General features: G+C 37.0%; 1 protein-coding gene across 1 annotated transcript in view; it reads left to right on the top strand.

Moving 5' to 3' along the window:
- The first annotated feature begins 6038 nt into the window (after positions 1-6038).
- The window catches only part of LOC132200664 (B-cell lymphoma/leukemia 11A), a 55572-nt gene continuing 41624 nt past the window's right edge, over positions 6039-19986 (top strand). Inside the window, exon 1 of the mRNA XM_059626306.1 lies at positions 6039-6434. Coding sequence (XP_059482289.1) covers positions 6398-6434 — 37 coding nt within the window. The 5' untranslated portion in view covers positions 6039-6397. The remainder of the gene's footprint in view (positions 6435-19986) is intronic.

Genomic DNA, 19986 nt, shown 5'->3' with positions numbered 1-19986 from the left:
TGAATATTTTTTCAGAATTTAAAACCCAAAGAAACTTAGTCACAATACTAATTTTAGAATAAATATTCACTTTATGGGGGAGGAAAATTGCCAATTAAATATTTAGATTAAAATTAAATTGATAGGGAATAATTTGCATCATTTTCGTTTAATCTGGTCAAATTATCATCAATATTATTTCAAAATTGTTGTTAGTGTACGTGTGTTTCTCTTAACTAAAAAAAGTCTTTGTTTGTGTCGTAACGGTAAAGCAATATTAGAGGGTTTAATTTTCAAGAGATTTTTACGTGCTTTTACTGAAACTGTGCAAGCAATGTATTTTCCATTCTTTAATCCAAATTTTTCTTTCAGAGTTTCAGTAAAGCCGCACGTAAAAACCATTAAAAACATAGTATTTTTCTGCGAAACTTTGTCTAAAGATGCAAATTTCCCACATGCCATTGTTAAAAAAAAAAAACAGCCATTGTCATTTGTCATATTGTTTCGTATTTTCCACATATCATTCGTCCAGCTGGCTCGAAGCGTCCGCACGAACCGAACAGCAAAATTTTCTGCTATTATTATGGTCGCGGAATGAGACAGAGACGTGGTGTTAATATTTGTACTGGTGACCCTCGGGCCAGAATAGCACATCATCATTTCACAAAGCGTCACTCTCTCTCGGGCTCCTCTATATGTGCATATTATCACGAGTGTCACTTTTTTCTCTTTTTTTTCTGGTGTGCGCGCGGCACAAAAGAACGGGACATATACGATAATAATTACAATATGAGCTTTTCTCTCTGCAGCGCAGCGAGCTGTTTGTGCGATGTGTCGTCCTCTCTCGCCGCGCATTGTTTAATTACTGCTTGCCGGCGACAGCTTCAAAGCTGCGGATTTTTGTCCTGCATCTCTTTTTCATAAATAGAAATATACACAGACCTGCAATCGTGACAGACGCTCAACTGCAGTAAGCTTGACACTTTCATTTGTCAGCTGTTTGGAGACAGAAAAAAGTTTAAATTTTGGACTGCAAATTTTACATCAAATTTTGGAAGAAATATGACGAACAAATTTATTGGGTTCAAACTAGCAGAGTTTTATTTCTATCCCTTCATTTAAATATATTTTTACACTAATTAAAATTTTTATTAATTAATAAATTAATTGTAATAGCTTTGCTCAAATTCAGAAATTTTGTTGGAGTGAGAAATGGGTATGTGGCCTCATTGAAGAAATTGTTTTTACTCACAAATAACCATTTTTCAACATAACTTGTCAATTTCTCTGAAATATTTATCATTACAATTTAATTATTTTTGAATACGTTAATTACATGACCCACTGTGCCAGAAAATTTCGGCTGATAATTAAAATTTTTAATTTTATTGATTTTTACTAATATTTCAACGGCCTCTTCTTTTATTTTATTTCAACATATATAAAAAGTTTATTTTTTCAAGAGATTTATTTCTTATTGGTCCATTATGTATTTTTTATTTTATTTAGGATTTAATTTTTTCCTTAGAAAATATCAGTGAATTTTCCGGAAACTGCTATCGCCAGTTCCAACAGCATAACACAATATAAAGCATAAGAGAAAAATTATCGCCGTCAGCGTTTTTCGGTGGCGAGAGATTTTTGATATGATATGTGTGTGGAGATGTGTGTGTGTGTAATAAAAACATAATACAAAGAACGAAGTTTTCGCGAAAATTCAGCGGCGGCTGCGGCGAGCGCAAATTATGCTCATCCGAGGGTAAAAAGTAATTAGAACCGGCGCATTCTCTTCTTTCTTTCTCTCTGCGTGTGTGTATGTGTAATAATCCCGACTGCATATACAATAAGAACGGAACGTGCGAGAGAGGGTGCGGATAGAGTAATTATTATCACACATTGTATGATGCTGTGCCGCGATGCACTCTCGCAGCCCGTTTGCTATATCATGGTGTGAGCTCGAGTATTGCACTCATTAACTTGCGAGAAGAAATTTATAAAAGTGTGCAAAATGCACGTAATTGCGCAGAGAAAAAAACGCATTCAACTAAATGTGGAGAGTAATCATTTAGGGTGTGAAATGGAAAAAGCTTAAAGCCGCTTGTATTTAAATATTTCACATAATTATACCAACTTTAATGAAACTTTATATAAATAGTTGCATCAAGTCGTCGTACGTGTAACAAATTCCAAATTCAGTTTTTTCTACCCAATAATGCCATTATTTACTAATAAATGTAAAGGGAAGGCGTTACATCAAACTGATTTGACTTATAAATTGAATGGAATTTATTTTTTAATTTTTTTTTTATTTTTTGCAATGAGGTTCGCCCGGCTTAAATTTGTCATGTTTTGACTTTTACGATAATTTGATAACAAAAAAATGGTCAAGTGACCTCCAGTTGCGCATAATAAGCAATAATTGTGAGCTTTTATTTATTTTTTTTTTTAAGAAGTTAACAAAAGAAATTGTATAACCAGTCGAGTTTTTTTTATCAGTCGTGCAGGTAAACTAATTTTAAGGCCCTGAAATGTCTCATCATGGTAAATTCATGTCAGTTGGGTCAAATTGGGTGGCGCCTTCTGTACCACCAATAAAGGGCACAGGCCGACAAGACTTTGTCTTGGCCTGACCCTAAAAAAAAAAAAAAAAAAAAAAAAAAAAAAAGTTTAATTTAAAATTACCGACATCAACATCATTCAATTTTTTTTATTTTAAATTTATTTTTCAAAAGAATAGAACAGCAGTGTAGAATCGTCTCTATTAGCTCGTGAAATGAATTTCTTAATTTTCTTCAATCTACACAATTCGCAACTCACACATACATAAAATTTATTTAAGTGTTAATTTTTTTGCGCAAAACTATCTTTTAAATGAAATAAAATATTATCAATTGGTATTTTATTATGAAATTGATTTTAAAAAATAATATTATATATTTTGAAAATTCAAAATTATATTAAATAAATTAGGTTTATGCTTAAAGTTAAAAATATTCCACTTATTAAAATAGCTATTAAATCTGTTTTTTTTTTTTATTAAATTACAATTTTTTTACATAGTGCACATCTAATTGCATAATTAATAGCCGTCAATGGCATTTCCAATGGTCGTCTCATATGAGTATAATATTCTTCGAGCTGCATTTTTCATTCTAGCACAATGAGCGGTGCGCGTTTTGTTATTTTTAATGGCAATCCATAATTTAATCACCATAGCCGGTGCACGCACGCCTCTTTCCGAACACAATGCAACTCGGTGTCACCGGCCATTTCTGTGCATAAATCAAGCAAAAGCCTTTGAACAAATTACGATAATTATTTCCAGCGAATAGACTTTCCTAACCACCGCGGTGTGCTGCGGGTGATGGATTATCACAGCAAACAAACAAGCGATCGTGCATTACCATTATATCCTTGCATATTAATAAATGATACCAAGTATTTGAAACTTGGAAAATATAATAATATAAAAGGATCGAAAAATATCGCCGATCGTTGATTAATTTTCTGTTGAGAAAAACCTGTTGGATGAGCTGTGATTAAATTTATGTGCATAAAACTGAATACATATAACCTCGAAAGAAAGTAAGACAGGGACTCTTTGAACGGCACAAACACCGTGGCTGCGGGGAAGATGAAAACTTTTGGAATTATACATGCGGGCGTTTATCATCGCAGGCTTCTATATCAGCAGCTGTGCCGCGCGCAGAAAGAGCGTCGCGAATAAAACTTATCGTGTTTTATGAAGTGTGCGCTGCTCCACTGGATTTATGTGAATAAAGTACAAAATGCTTATTAAGAGTTCCAAACTCTGATATCCTTTGATGATAATTAGTATGGCTCTGTATTTATCACAATAAAAAAATGTTGCGAATTAAAATTACTTTTAGAACATGAATTTTCTGGAGAAATCAATGCAATTATCAATTTTATGAATATACATTAATTTTTGGACACAATAATGATTTTTCTACTTTTACAGAACAAAAGACTCATTAAAACTAAACAATCATTTTCTATATTATTTTTATTTACGTGGATTATTATTCTCTGTAGGAGAAAAATACAACTTTGTCAGCTATGCCTATTAATTTGATAAATCGCAATGTTAGTAAAACACTGTTGTTACTCGGTCCTTAAAAAAATTATTTTAAAATATTCATATACTTTAATAATAATTAATTTTATCCTGTTTGTATTAAAATATACCATAATTTAAAGGTAATTTAATAATACTTTAAAAATTTATATAAATGTCCCAAAATAATTTAATTGTATAAAAATAAAAAATATGTACAATATTGTTAATTTAAAATGTCCATTAATAAATTTAAATAATTAAAAAAATTTATATTAATCTTTTACTAAAAGATTAAATTAAAAGCATATCATCCCGGTAGCATTTTTTACTTTTATTGTGGCTCGCATGAAGCGGGGGTGTAAACCGAGTGCATCGCCACACGAGTGGACGCGCGATAGGGTTGAAAGGCGCATGCCGGGGGTGCGTTTGAGTGGGCAGTGGCGACGCGGTTGGCCGGCACTGGTCACTCTCGGACCGTCTCCTTTTCGTGCGGTTGGCTGAGATGAGATGCGAGGGCTCACGTGGCGCGCCGAGGAGGATGGCGCTCGCGACCAGCCTGCGCGCCGCCAGCCAGCCAGCCGGACCACCCCCACCCCTGCCTGCCCCGTGCATGTGTGCGCCGCTACCCCTGCCGGCATATGCAACACACGAAACTACCCCTTCCATCCGGCCCGGTTCCCGCAGAGGGTGGCTAATTTTGGATTTCGAGCTGCGAAGACGAAGTAACTATTAAAATTTTTCCTTTAATTATTTTTAATTTTTGTCCACTTGAGAATTTTATATATTATGAAAAGGTTAAGAATTTTGTATGCCATAATTGGCATTATCAATAAAATGTATAAAATATAAATAATTTGCTTGCTACAATAAAACTGTGCAAGTAAACGATGTATTGATTTATAATATATAATTTACATGGGAATAAACATGAAAATGCATTGACTTTATTGAAAGGCAGAATAAATAATTATATCTTATTATTCAAATTTATTTAACAGGGTGTAAATTAGGCAATTATACTCTACTCTACACAGATGACGCTCTTGCTTTTTATTTTAATGAAAACACACAAAATCATGTCGTATTTGAGAAAATGATTATGAAATCCAGAGATCACCTCTCTTTTTTTTCATTTTTGATAAATATGCATTGTGAACTTTCATTAATGTAAACAAGAAATATTATGTATCTTTAAAAATTCACAATTATTTTGAATATTGAACCAAAATTAAATCAGCAACATTGAGAGCAAAACTTGTCATCTACGCTCATTTTTTTCGAACAATTTCATCTTTTGTTTTCCAGTTCATTTCCTTAAACGCAGGATTATTTTTTATCACATTATCACTCACTATTCTAAATGAGTTTGATTGCATTTAATGAATATGATGAAATTTTACAATCCATATATTTCGATTAATTTAATATTTAACATTTATAAATACCCAAAAGACTTAATCAACTTTTGAAATTCCATCTACTATACAAACGAAAACACATTGATTTAATAAAAGCTTTTTTTTATTGGAAAATCAAAAATATTTATTAGCGTTAAAATTTTTATGAGAATTTGAATCAGGAAATTGCAAAATTATTAATGAAAAAAATTAGTCTATAGAATATAAAATTAAATTAACTTGAAAAAAATTAAAATATGAAATAATAATTATGAAAATAAAGATGAACTAAACATTTTTTTATTAATTTAAATTAAATGCATATAAAGAATTTTAAAAAATTCGGACACAAGACGGTGTGCGTTAAGACAACTGAGGGGAAGTTGCAAGCACACGCACAACATCCACACACGGTTCTGGGGTAGGTGTTTTTTGTGTTCCGAGGGTGCTCTCCTCATGCGCGGTGGGGCCTGGCTCGGTCGCTAGCCACGCAGCACCGGTGGATAGGAGAGGCCTTGCTCGGCGCAGATCGCCCCTGCCGGCTCTTCTCTCTCTCTCTCTCCTGTAAGTTAGACAGTCGCTCGTTGTCGCCAGCGCCCGTGCTCGCCTGCCGGCCAGCCGAGTGGGATCAGTCAGTGTGGCCTGTGCGCTCCCCCAGTCCGAACGCACTGCGACCGCCGCTCTCGCGCTCGCTCGCGCCTTCCACCCGCACCTTCAACTGCTCATCACTCACACTTTAAGATGAAGAACAAAAGGAAAGGAAGCAAGTTCCGTCGCAGAAGCTGCGTGTAGAGTGACAGTGCCCGACACAAACTTGGATTTTGGTTTTCTCCGAAGACAACAACACTTGGTGCGCCAAATTTTTGAGACCAAACTGTGCTAAACAAAAATCAGTTCTGCGAAACGCATCGGACACTCTCTGCGGCGATTCGGCCAAAAGATGAGGATTAAAATGCCAGCTATGCGCATCGCGCAAGGTAAGGAAATTTTTTGCAATTTACTTGAAAATTTTAGCAAAGTGTCTTCGGAGAACTTTAGGAATTTTTATACTGATGCTGAAAAGGAGTTAAATGTATCAACGAGGAGAAATTTTAATACAAGTACAAAATTCAACAAAGTTGCAAATTTTTGCAAAAATTTTCAAGTATTATCAAAATTTTTGGCGGTCATAATGAGATGTTGGTTTTCTGGACTTAGAATATTCGGAGAATTTCGACTCGAATGTCAGAGTGCAATCAAATTTTAAAATGTTTCTAAAAGATTAAAATTAAATTTTTTTATAAAAATCAGCCTTTTTCTTCAAAATTTTGTTCTTTAGTTTACTTGAATTAAATTGATTTCAAATTTAAATGTAATTTACACTTGGGAAAATTTTTTATCCGTCTTGATTTTCCAATTTTATTTCTCTTCAAATCCGTTTGCGCCGTTCGCAAATATATCGCCGTCCTCCCACAGAGCGGAGAGGAGAGCCGACAAAAGTGCACTGCGCCTCACCGAGCAATCATTTTTTTTCCAACTTCCTTTCTAGAACTTTGTGCTCATCAGAGATTTTCAACATCTCAAACTTCTTTTCCCAATCATGACACGCACAGCACATCCGAGAGAAGAAAATTTCTCAATTTTTACTCATTTCGAAAGCTGCACTTTTTGTTATACGTCTGTGGCGCGAACGTTTGTATTTAGATTCAGATTACACCGGGCGCAAAAAAAAGCAAACTCTTTTCCAAGTCGCGTGCTTGTCGGGGCCGAAGGTCAAAAAACGTGTGCTCGAAGTGAGGTCAGACCTGATGTGCAACATACCCCTCTCTTTCTCTCATTGTCCACCCGGGGTCCGTTTTAAAACCCGTCCCGCTCATTTGCATACGCTTTGTCTTTTGCTCGGCCACGGTCCGTTCGCGAGCCGCTGAGGGACAAGGGCCAGTTTTAAAGGGTCGCTCTCCCCATTTAATTTTTTGCCCCGGTTGCATTTTATATTTTATTTTCATTGCGCTCACACGCTCGGCTTGTCCTGCATTGAAATTAAAAAGATTTTTTTTTATATATATTTGATAAACAACCCTTTGGCGCGCTGGCGAAAGCAGAGGATAATTAGCCGCGAAAATGCGAAGGGCCACCGAGGTTAAACTACTTTTCTGCATGGTGTGATGATTTGATAGGAAAAATAAATAACATTAATTGCCCGCCGTTCACCTCTCCGCGGTTCTGCAACCGATAATTAAATATAAAAGTGATGAAATGTGGGGAAATTTGAAACAAGTCATATAAAAAACTATAGAATTTCGTCTGGAATTCCAACATTAATCCGCGAGATTGAAGATAGCAAAAATAATTAATCCCGGTTGACCAAAACTTCAATTTTTTTTCTGCGCGAGTCTCGCGAATTAATCAGCGATTGGGCGGGATTATGGCGCTAATCGCCTATTAATGACCGCTCCAGTCCAAACAACAACTTATATTTCATGTAGTTTTCTCCGAAAGAGATAAGACGCTGCAAGTCCAGGTCTAATCTCGCCCATAAAATCCATATCTGGTGGTAAAAAAACGACCGACGGCCTCTTTGAAGAAGAAAGTTTGCCGGAAATTTCGTCTCCGAGATATTTATACAGAATTTAATTCACTCTGTGCGGAGAGGGCAGTTTTGGCCGCGCACCTGAAGATGGCAGCAGAGTGCGGGACGTGGGAGTTTGTGCTCACCCTCGCTAAGTGAGTGTAAGGGGGTGAGAAGGGGTTGGCCGCGGGGCGAGAGGGAAGCAAAGCTTGAGGGACTTCTTCTTGCTCGTCGATTATTTTCAGAGAAATTTTTGCAATTATAATTTTTTTTTCACTTGCGGTCAAGTATTTTTTTTTCTTCCACTTTTGAATAATATACATTATGGTTGTTTACACATTCTCTCTCGCACTCTCGACGGGAGTTTGGTCTGCTGTGCATGCTTATTACTCTTTTTTTTCTGCGTGTTGTAAGAAGAAGAAATCCTTAATAAGAGGCATCAACAATGCGTCAGCCATCGCTCATTATGCGCCTTTCGCAATGCGTAATTTTCTCGTTTGACAGTCAATCAAACAAGAGAAAAATTATATTATTTTTCAAGATCAAACCCCGGCACCGGATTATAATAATATGCAAATTCGTCTCTTTGACACCTTGATTGCGGCGGAGGAAAAGAAAAGAAGAAAAAAATTCGAGATGGAAATTTTTGAAGCAACTCTGCATTGATGATAATTATTTATCAAGCAGCTTATACATGCTTGCTTTGCTTCATTCTAAATTAAAAAAACAAAAGCCGTTAGATTGTAAGATGGAAATCCATCTCTCTAATTACGCATTGTCCGATTGGCCGCGTCCTCTGATAATAAAATAAAAGAGTCGAAAACAATTCACCGGCGGAGGTATCACATCATTATTTCGTACGCCGGCCTATTGATCGTTTTCAATTTAGCCGCCGCGCTGACAATTATGCCTTTTGCCAAACAAAGTGTTTTGTTATTTCAAAAGTGGCGGCGGCGTTGATTAGAATGACTCGGCACATCAACTCACACAGCAGCGAGCGCAATCAAAGGTGGCTTTCTTCCCAGCTGGTCAGCGCGAAATAATTAATCGCGCGCAATTTCATCGATCAGTTAAACCTTAATTAAGAACGAAATTACTCTGGAGTTATTTCCTGTTCAAACTGTAAATATATATTTGTGTGTCAAAAAACTAACAAGAGAATTCGGAAAGGTCGAACCGAAGGTTGCCTGGCCAAATATTGACCCAAGGCGATCATTTTTTTTTTCCTTTTCTCAACACAAAAAGAGAGAAACCGTCCTTCACATTATATATATATTTTTCACCAGAAATTACAGCTCGTTTTCTGTTTGCACTCAGCAAATATTGCGTGATTTTTTTCTCTCTTTTTCCCTGCGAAAGGAAACGAAAGGTGTCGTCCAGTAGCCGAAATAATACGTGTGTGCTTTTTAATGACCCTCGCCTTTGAGGTTTTATTGCCTCCGCCGCCTGATTTATTCTTCACAATAGTTTTATTACGTGTCATAATACACACGGAGAAGCCATGCAAAATTCGAAATTGAATTTCTCTTGTATAAAAACGCGTGAGCGTACCAATGCTCAATAACCCTTTTCCTGACAGCTGCCCGAAAAATAATGCTCTCGTTTCGCGAAAGATAAAAATAATAATATAAAACCAACGCCTTTGGGAAGCAACAACTTTTTATTATTTGGTCAGTAATAACATGACATTAAGCGGGGCAATTTAAAAATTATATACTCCCGACGCGCAGTTGCTAATGTACTATTACCGTGCAATGTATAATAAATTCAACTCTGTTTTATTCACGCCACACAAGTAGGAATACAAAATATATACCAAAGTTATGAGCTTCTATATCTCAATTGAAAATCAAACTTGAGGCTAATTGTTTCGCCGCGTGCTTGCATACCTAATTAATTGGTAAAATTTATTATCTCTCCGTCGAACCTGCGCTTTTTTTCTTTGTGACAGATGCCGCTCAACAATGGAAAAATAAAAAGAAAGAATGCTGGTATAAAATTAACATGGTAATTTCCATCTTATCGGCGAGATGTATCTCATAACTCAAAAGAGCACATACGTGTGTGCACTCTCTTTATTTTCGCCGCCTACTCGAGCCGAACAACACCTTTCCAGGCATGCGTCCGAGACCGATTCAAACCTTCGATAATAATGAGAGGGTGAATAAATTACCTTGGGAAATTTTCAATACTTCTGTCGTAAATAAATATAAATGGGAAAGAAGAAGAAGTCCCAGTTTTGGTACCAAAAAGGACCATAAATCTGCATGTTATTTTTTATATCCCCCTGGCCGATGAGGCGGCTTTCGGGTCTTTGAAGTCGAAAAGGTCCAGCATGTCGTCAGGTAATACGCATACAAAACACGCCCAAGCACATCCCTCCATATCAGTAACACAATGAAAAACGCTTGTTTCCAAATTCCAGGCAAAAACTGAGGGTGCCGAAATCGTGTTCGCGACTTTTCTGTTCCCTTCTCTCTTTTCACGCACAAAGGCCGGTCGGTGTTTCGATTTTATTGGAGGGTCAATAAAGCTGCTCTCCTGTTCATTTTAGAAAGCGCGTCCTACCCTTGGGGGTTGCCAGATTTTTCCACCACGAGGCCTCCCACGCCTCCTGCGTGACCTCGAAAGCGAAAAAAAAATCTCGCACCTCCAGGTCATCGATTTTTGACCAGCACGTTTCGTTGTTTGCCCGTTTCATTAGGAAGGCAAACATTTTCGCTCGTAACAATATAAAATAAAACGAGCTATAGAGAGAGACGCGTCGTGGCCACAACAATCAGCCGGTATTCACAGAAAATAAGGTTCAGCCACCTTTGTATAAGCACTTCTCGTTAAATTCCGGTAAAAAATCGATTCTAGAATTTTTGCATTCACGAATACAAACACCGGATGATTTGCACAAAACTGGTCCCGCGAGAAATATGTATTATATAAATTATTCAAATTGGCGAGAAAATTTTGAACCATGACTCATTTTTAATGCAATATCCCTCTTGACCATGCCAAATTTACGTAACGACTTTCGCACACAATATTTTCGCGAAAACGAGCAGGCCGGTGTGAAATTCAAGACGGCGTGCCGAGTCGAGACTTTTGATACAATCGTGACTTGTCCTTTAATGAATTTTATATACATTTATGCCAGCCGTGCAGGATCCATTTCGCATCCTCTTTGCTTGCTCGCTGGCGATGTTAATTGTGGTCATTCGCAGAAAAATATCGAAAATTTAAAGAAGAAGGCCGCGCGGCTGCTTTATATATAATAAAACCAATAAAGGTTGCGAAATAATCCGCGGCGATTCTATCGGCTGTGACAGTGATAAATGGAATTAAATGAAATGGAACTTGTACACGCAGCGGTCATCAAATCACTGTGGCCACGAGGAATTCGCGAGATGTGCTTAATTTCCAGTCCAATTACGCGCGCCCCAAGCCGGTTTTGCTATATAGATGGGAAAACTTAAATTCGTCGGCGGCTCTTGATTTTTTGTCAGCGAATTAGTTTCTCGGATAAAGAGTGGCAAATTTTTATTGTCCACTAGGCCGTCGAGAGAGACCGATGGCGGCAATAAAGTCATTTTTTATTGTGTACTGACAAAGTGAGAGAAAGGACGAACGAGTTGATTTTTATATTTTCCCTCACGGCAGCCGAGAGGATTATTATTTGCACTTTATATATGGATAACCGCAGAAGACAGCGGAGCGAAGTGATTAAATTTCACAGCATCAATCAGTGGTTAACTATCTGTTATGCCGAGTTTTTTTTTCAAGTCGGTGCTCCCACTTTAAAAATTATTATTGAAAAATAACTCCAATTTGATAAAATTATAAATGGATCGCAAACAAATTTCGTGCCAAATCAATCAATCATAACTGTTGGGATTAAGTTCAAGTTCGGCCGCACTAAACTGTTTTCGGACACTGAGAGAAAGAGTGGTGATTGATGGTTGGCGAGCGATGTTGCGGCCTTAAATTAACTCGTTATATTCGCCGAGAGCGTCTCCGTACTCGGACGCTGACATGCGTTACTCAATATAATCGTAATCGCAACACATATGACTGCAAAAGGCAGCAACTTGATAGCAATTAATGATCTCACGTCACTTTTTCTCATATTTATAATATTACAAACATCAGTCAAGTGGAGAAAGAAAAGCAGGACAGTGGCTAAGCCCTCTCATTACACACACATAGCTGTTGTATCTTAATTACTAATCTCGGTGGGTTGGAAATCAATTTTTCAGCGCTAGGAGAGGAATTGAATTCAATCCGCGGTGTAATTTATTCATTCGCTCTGGTCGCGCAAAAAAAGAGCAGCAGAGGCTGAAGGCGAACGAGCGGTCAGGTTGTTATTTTTTTTTCTCCAATATGTGGTCAGCCGGCAGCAGCACAAACCAAATGAAATCTTTCTTTATACATTTGCTGCAAAGGTGTACGATTGCAAAGAGAATATAATATAATTTTCTCCTGAAGGTGCAAAAGGCCAAGAGCCGCACTTCGGACCGGTTGATTTAATTTTTACCCGGGAGTATAATTATAATTATTGCACACTAATCATTTTTAAACACCTCCAAATTAAATTAACATGAGTTACGACGACCCTTTTTTTTAAATTTTACGAAGCTTTGGATAATTTATTGGTTTGTCAAGAAAACAAATTTATTTGATTTTAAAAGGTCTCTCAAGCTGCCGGCGAAATAATGTAATTATGCAGCTGTGCATTGCCCAGCAGGAAAAATTCTATTGATTTTCTGTAATAATTCACTCTGTAGCAATCAAATTAGCCGCTTATTTTGCATCGAGTGCAGACTGCAGAGCAAATTGTTAAAGGCTGTAATTTGACTTTGATCTAGTGAACTCTCTCATTTTTTCGCGCATGATGAATAATATACTCTTAAGGAACTCTCGGCGAATGATTACGCTTTTGATATGCAACGGGAGAGTAAAGAAAGTATTCGCCCATAAATTACAAAGTAATGAGACGGGAATTAATTTAATTATACATATACACTCAAAGCAATTATTATTATTTTGTAAACAACAATTTCCATTCTAAGCAAAAGAGAATTATCATGATTAAATAATGAAAGCAAGAAATCAATCTGTATAAAAGATATCTTTTTCCTAATGAATTTTTAAAGGCTAAAAAAATTTAAAATATTTTATATAGTCTATATTCCGAAAATTTTGGATTCCAAAGTCATTTATCTCTTTAATAGAATTGGACTGCAGGTGCATCTGTAGAAATGCGCAGAGATTTGAATGCTTGAATTTCACTCCGGCGGCGGCGGCTTTTCAAAAAGTTGACGGATGTCTCCAGATCGTATCTCTTTTACATTATTCTTATTTGATATTTTCCGATTTGAATTCGTATAATAATCGAGTCGGACGGCTCGTTGGCCGGACGGTCGGAGCCAGTCGCTTGGAAGTAATAAAAGAAAGCAAAGAAGTGCATCGGCTCTAAAGCGCGGTTGCAGCGCGGCCGTCAGATTGATTACAACAGGTAGCCGCGCCGAGAGAAGAAGTGAATAATAAATGCCGCTCTCTCAATCTATGGAGAGAAAATATTTACCACTCTTGCTGCAGATTAGTCGTGGCGATCTCGTGTATATTTATTTTTCATGCGATCGCGACGACGATTCTTCGATTGCACTTTGCAATGGTCACACGATCCTCCGAAGAGAGCAAACGGGCGCCCCGGGCGATTCGTTTCATTGCCCGCAGCTGTGTGGCCGCAGCCGCAAGGACGACGGCATTATTTTATATCGCGCAAAGAGATGCGTGTGTGGTTCGAGCAGCGAGTAATTAATTTTTATCCTCGTTACTATTATTGGCTCGGTCGGCAAACCCTCGTAAATCATGGAAATCAGAGCAAAAAAGTGCAGCCGCTCGTTTGATTAATTTATGTCGTTGTTGGAATTAATTTTCATTAATTAACGCACTCAAACGTGCAATGCCCTTTGTGGGAGCAGCCATTAATTTGAATAGAATTTTATTGAAGACTTGAATTTATAATTTACAATTAAAGTTACCTTTAACTTCTACATATTCTGTATCAAATAAAAAAAGACAAAGTTATCTCTGCTAAATAGTAAACCTTTGCTTACATAATAATTTACTGCAATGTTGAATAACTAATTTATTAAAACATAATCAAATTACTTTATTACAATACTCTAAAATTATGTTATATATTATTATATCCATAATTACATCAAAACTAGCTCTAATGGTTTTTATTGCTTAAATAATATATAAACCATATAAACCATTTTGTAATAAATTATGCTGGCAAAAAATAGAAATTAAAATGACATTTTTAATTATATATATTAATATAATAATAATTATTTTGAATATTAAATTTTTTTGTTTCTCTTGTTAGACTCGCTGCGATATCTGGAATCTTGCTAGTGTTGGTGCCGTTTTGTCCAACAATTCCTTTCTTTTCAAATAAATTGTTTTTAACAATTGAATGTAACAATTGGACAAATAAACGATGATTACAATAATTTTTCTTGATTAATAGAAAAAAAAATACAATTCACAAAGTTGTTACAAGTATTCAAAAAGAGTTAGAAAGTACAAATACGTTTTATGGCCGCTCTACTCGCAGTCCCTCCACTTCTTCTTTCTGGCCGACCTATCGACCCCTAATTACCCTCGACGGGCAGGCGCGCACCGGAGCTTTGGCAAATTTATTAGCGATGCGGCAATTACGGGGGTTATTTATTGATTTGGGCCCGTCTGCAAACGTCAATAAACACCGAAAATCAGCACCATCATTATTATTATGGAGCTCTTGCGCTGCTGGAGCACGGCCTCTTTCCCAAAAGGTTTTGGCCTCACCGCCGACTGCGCTTGGTCATCGACCCTTTCATTGTTGCGCCTCGCTTTGTGTGCTTTGAGACTCCGCTGCTGTCATTCATTCGAAATCGGTGCTTCTTATTTGTATCTCTGCCTCTTCATTGGACATTTAGAGAATCGATTCGAATGCAAGTAAAAAATCAAGACACGCTATCTGATTGGCAAAAGAGTTTATAGGTACATAAAAAAGTTGCTTCATCAAAAACTCGCTGCTTTTACAAATCCTTTCAAGGCGTTTTAATCAGCGTTGCATTAATTCCGGATGACGCGTGTATTATACATGCACTTTGTAATAATTTATTTTCTACAATTTGCATTTAAATTAATCTGCGTGTTCATCGCATGACTTTAATTTATTGTGACACATTTTAATCGGTGGAGAAAATTAAACGGAATTTCTCTCTCATGGGAGACACCTTTTGACGTGCCTTACCAGACAGTGATCGTTATCAAACCGGAGAACAAAACTTTTTTTCTGTTAATGGTGAGAATTTTACGGTACCTTTTTTTAATAGCGCACCCATCATCAGCTAGCACGACCACGCGGATTTTGCTATAAAAATTGCCAAAGGAGCGTGACTGGAGGTGAAACTCGATTCCTGTCTGATATTAAAAAACAACAAGCTATTTTTCGGCATTAAGTTCTTTTGTCGCACCTTCGCACAGGTCGTATACTTTGTGTTTACACGACGCTCACTTGATGCAATTACGCATGAATTAGCGCGCGGCGAACAATGGGGCTTGATGGCGAAGCAGTGCGTCATGCTATTAGCAAAGTTATCACGTCTTGGCGAGTGCGAATTTCAATCGATTCCGCCTTTGTTTCGAAATTTAATGGAAACGACAAAACAATGTCCGAGAAGGCGAGGCGGAAAGTTGACACACTTGACCGGCGCAGCTTGGGCTACTTATCTAAATAATAATACTAATGACCCTCAAAAGGTAAAAAAAAAAAATTAGAATTTTGCATATGATCTAATATGTAATTAGAAAAGCTTCATTAAGGCGCAAACTCCTCATTTAAATAAATTTTTGCACAAAGTAAATAAAAAAAATGATGAACTGCAATTTTAACAAAATATATAGAAAAACTTGAACATGACAGCAATAATTATTCAAAGAGTGAAAAGTTTTCAGTATTTAAATAATTTAAATGTCAATCTAGACATTTTAAATTTCATGAAATTGTTTTTTTTTTTAAGTATCACTGGTTGCATAATTTCTGCATAGTAAAGATATTTTTTGTTATAAATTTCACTTTCCGATTTTAAACGGTCAATTGAATTTTGAACTTTTCCTCCTTGCATATTGCAACTGTGCACATGAGATTGAGCCCGTCTCTTTTTTTTTTTTATTCCGGCGGCCAGCGAGCAGGCAGAGTTGAGTTTGCCTTTGATAAGGCATCTCTCGCGAGTGTCGTATTAATGTGCATGCTCTCTCGGGTCAGCAGCTCTCTGCACAAAGTGTTTGATGATAAGGGGGCTCCTCTCTTTTTTTCTCTCTCTCTCTAGCTCTTGTTTTATGGACGGTAGACAAATAAGGCGGCCATAATTCAAGAGCTCTGGGGGCGGCTCGAGAGGGCAGCCGCCGAAAAGGTGCACACGTAGCCGAGCTTTGACGAGAGCTACAATATATAAAACGAGGAGAAAAACCTTGTGTCCACAAGCCATAATAAGAAACGAGAGAGAGATACACACACACTGCGCTGCATATGTGAATATATACGGCGCCAGTCTGCGGAACAAAACAAGAAAAAGAAGAAGCGACTCTCAAGTCTGCGCTGTTTCAAAATTTCTCCCGACAAGACGCGGATATAAATAATTGTGACGGTTATTTATTTATTTTTTCCCTGGAATGCGAGTTATTAATTATTTCTTGTTTAAATATGTAATAAAAACATTCTCATTCCTCTTTGCGACGAGAGTCCTCCACTTCATATAAGCTCTGGAAATTTATCGCAGCCATTCTCATTAAGTTATTTTAATTGATAATTAACATTCAAAACACACATTCGCGGCGCGTAATTATTTATCGCGGTAATCGCCGCCGTCTCATCCTCTTCGTGGCGGCGGCCAGACTTGTTCGCCATTTAATCCTGTCTTTTTCTCTCATATAAAGTCGCCGCCATACGTGCATGTTTGTTTTTATTGATTTACAAGCAGCGAGCTCGGAGACAATCAATCTGGCTCTGCCAACGCTGCAACAATCGTTTGATTTCTTAATTGACTTAAAAACGTCAAAGCACTCTCTCGCGGCAAAATGCGTGCATTAATAGAGATGAAATTGAAACGTCACCGAGATAGATTTGCCTGCGAGTTTATTAAAATTCCCGGCGCTGGTTGGGAAACATGCAAACATCAAAGAGTGTCAGAACGAGACGGAGAGTCATGCGCGCCTTATTATTTTTTATTCTTGGTGCACCGCGAACTCCATTGTAATCCAAGGCGATCACGTTTTATTGTTTTATCGCTACGCGATGTCACAATCAACACAGTAGCGCTTTAATCATCTGTATAAATATATAATTATTCTACATTCAAAAATTCAGTTTCAATAAAATAATTGTTTCAAGTATGAATGTAATAAGTTAAATTTAATCTGTTAATTAAAAGTTGAAAATTAAAAAATTACATTGTTTTGTTAATAAATAGCAAATTGTTATTCAATTTAATTAATAGTTATTATATAAAATTCAGAATGATATTATATAATTTAATACACTAGTTCCAGCCAAGAAATTACTAACACAACTGATCAGAATTGATTCTTTCATAATATTTAAGTGTAAACCATATAAACTTATAAATTTGTACAGCATTTTTAAATATTCTGATCTGATAAATATTTCAATATTCTTAGTAATGAAAATAATGCAAATATTAACAACTAACATTGTAAAAATTATTTATTAAATGATAAATAAAATAATAAAAAAATTTCAAATTTCAATGGATGTGAATATTTTTTAAAGTAAATGCACTAAAATTTTTTTTCGTTATAGTGTTGTAACTTTGCAAATTAGCTTGAACTTTAAAACCATTAATTATCATTATACATAGTCGCAAGACTGGTCTATTGCCTGCGTTTAAAAGCTGATTTGCGAGAGAAACCGCTAAAATTGACTCGGATTGGCTCATTAATCACCGATCGACTCTCGCAGCGGAATAAAATCAATTTCGGTCGTGATCGGTGAAAGCTTTTAGCGCCGCGTTATTAGCGCAATAAAATGTGTTCCATCCCGCGCCGCGCGCATGGCGGCAGCTCTTTATTCGCTGCCGCCGCCGCCGAGATGCGATTCAGCTCTCGCGGTGATGCCAACCAAGTGCTGTTTTACATTCAGCATGAGATCGCCGCAAACTGGTCACGTATTATTATTTGAAAACGGCGCAGCGCGCGGCGGCCAAGGAGAAAATACAAATGATCAATCGATCCATCCGAGCCGCGACTAATGATGAAATTGCTCCGCTGCTTCTGCACGTTTAGAAAAAAAAATATACAAAGATCTGCTGACGCTGGACCGGACGAGGAGGAAAGAGTAAGAGGAAGAAAAGAATGAGAAGCATTGTTTTGAATATAATGCAAATCAACCAATAGAAAAAAAACCAGCAGGTCTAATTGAAAGATGATAAACACCACTTTTTAATTTTTTTATCTTTATAAAGTATTAAATAATCCTTAAATTTAGTGTAATGCTTTTTAAATTTTAATTAGGTATTTATTTCAAATATCCTTAATGGAGTCGCTCCCCATATTAGCTGTTTACATTTGCTCAGCACATCAAATCGCAAGTCGGAAAATGAGAGAAAAATGCAAATAGCGCCGTTAGGTCACGATTTTCCTCTGCTGAATTGGTCACGAGTTAATTTGCAAATTCAATATTTGCATATTTCATGGCACGCCGCTAAAAGCCTCTCTCACTTTGCTCGGCCGGCCGAGCTGCGCTATGGGAACCCTGGCTGTTTTCTTTCATAAATGCGTGTGTAATTAAATCTCAATGGAGCTCGCGCAGAGAGGCAGTGGACGTGAGAAAATTAATGCTTGCACAGCATGTTGACCGGCCAGCCTTCTTCTTTAGCTGAAAACAAACATCCTTTCATCGGCTTGCAGACGAGAGCGCAGCGTACAATGTAGCGGCTTAGCTGACTCGTCAGACAAATTGGACACTCGCAGCTCCAACCCGATCCGCCCTTATGGAAAATATGGAATCACCGTTACAGAAACTCCCAAGTCGACACATTCTTTTTAATTATATATCAATTTTCAGCAATCAGCAGAAAGCGGGAAACTCGTATTCCGTCTGTCAAATATAATTTATATTTGCTCGAAGAAAAATTAATTGGCGTTGAAAAATGATTTATATAAAATATAAAGTGATCGCTATCTTTTCTGTGACTCTTTTCCAGCCTTTTTCGGCGTACGAGAGATGATTTGTTGGCGTGCATAAAAAGTTTTTATGACGAATTTCTTGAGCAAACACACATAACTGGTTTCTGCCTGCGTTTCACATTAAAGTGGACACACCTACGACACGAACACGCTACTCGCGCAAGAAGACGTGTCAAATTTGGAGAAAGGCAAAGAAGTTCGTCTCTTATCAAAACGTCGGATTTCTTCCTCTCCGCGGCATTCCTTTTTTTATACTCGCGAGTAGAGTGACTGATGACTGACTGAAAATTTGACACGAAAAGCGCGGCTGCCTAAAACGCTTGACCAACGATCAACACACTTACTTCTCTCTCCTGCCAGTCCGTTTCTCTGTTTGTGTTTCCTGGTTTTTTTTACACTCCCACTCGTTAATAAAAAAACGCGTCGTGCTTGATATCGGCTTGCACGTCCATTAATTTCGACGAGAAGCAATCAATTTACACTCTCTAAAAACGGCATAAATCACTTCTTGGTGGGGCCCCTAACTGTTATTTTCAAAAGGCGGGAGAGAAAAATCACAATGATTCTAATTAGAATGGATTCTGGCCAATTTTATTCAGAACGATAATGAAAATAATTAATTAAAGTGACATTTAAAAATAAAAAATTTGGGAAAAACCTTAGAGTTTCCAAATTCTTTTGAAGTATAAAAATAAGAATTTAACAATAATTAGAGCTACAAAATA

The sequence above is a fragment of the Neocloeon triangulifer genome, unplaced genomic scaffold (assembly GCF_031216515.1).
Source record: "Neocloeon triangulifer isolate White Clay Creek 2 clone unplaced genomic scaffold, ASM3121651v1 ptg000014l, whole genome shotgun sequence".
In the NCBI taxonomy this organism is placed as follows: domain Eukaryota; kingdom Metazoa; phylum Arthropoda; class Insecta; order Ephemeroptera; family Baetidae; genus Neocloeon; species Neocloeon triangulifer.
This window is presented reverse-complemented; position numbering and strand designations above follow the sequence as displayed.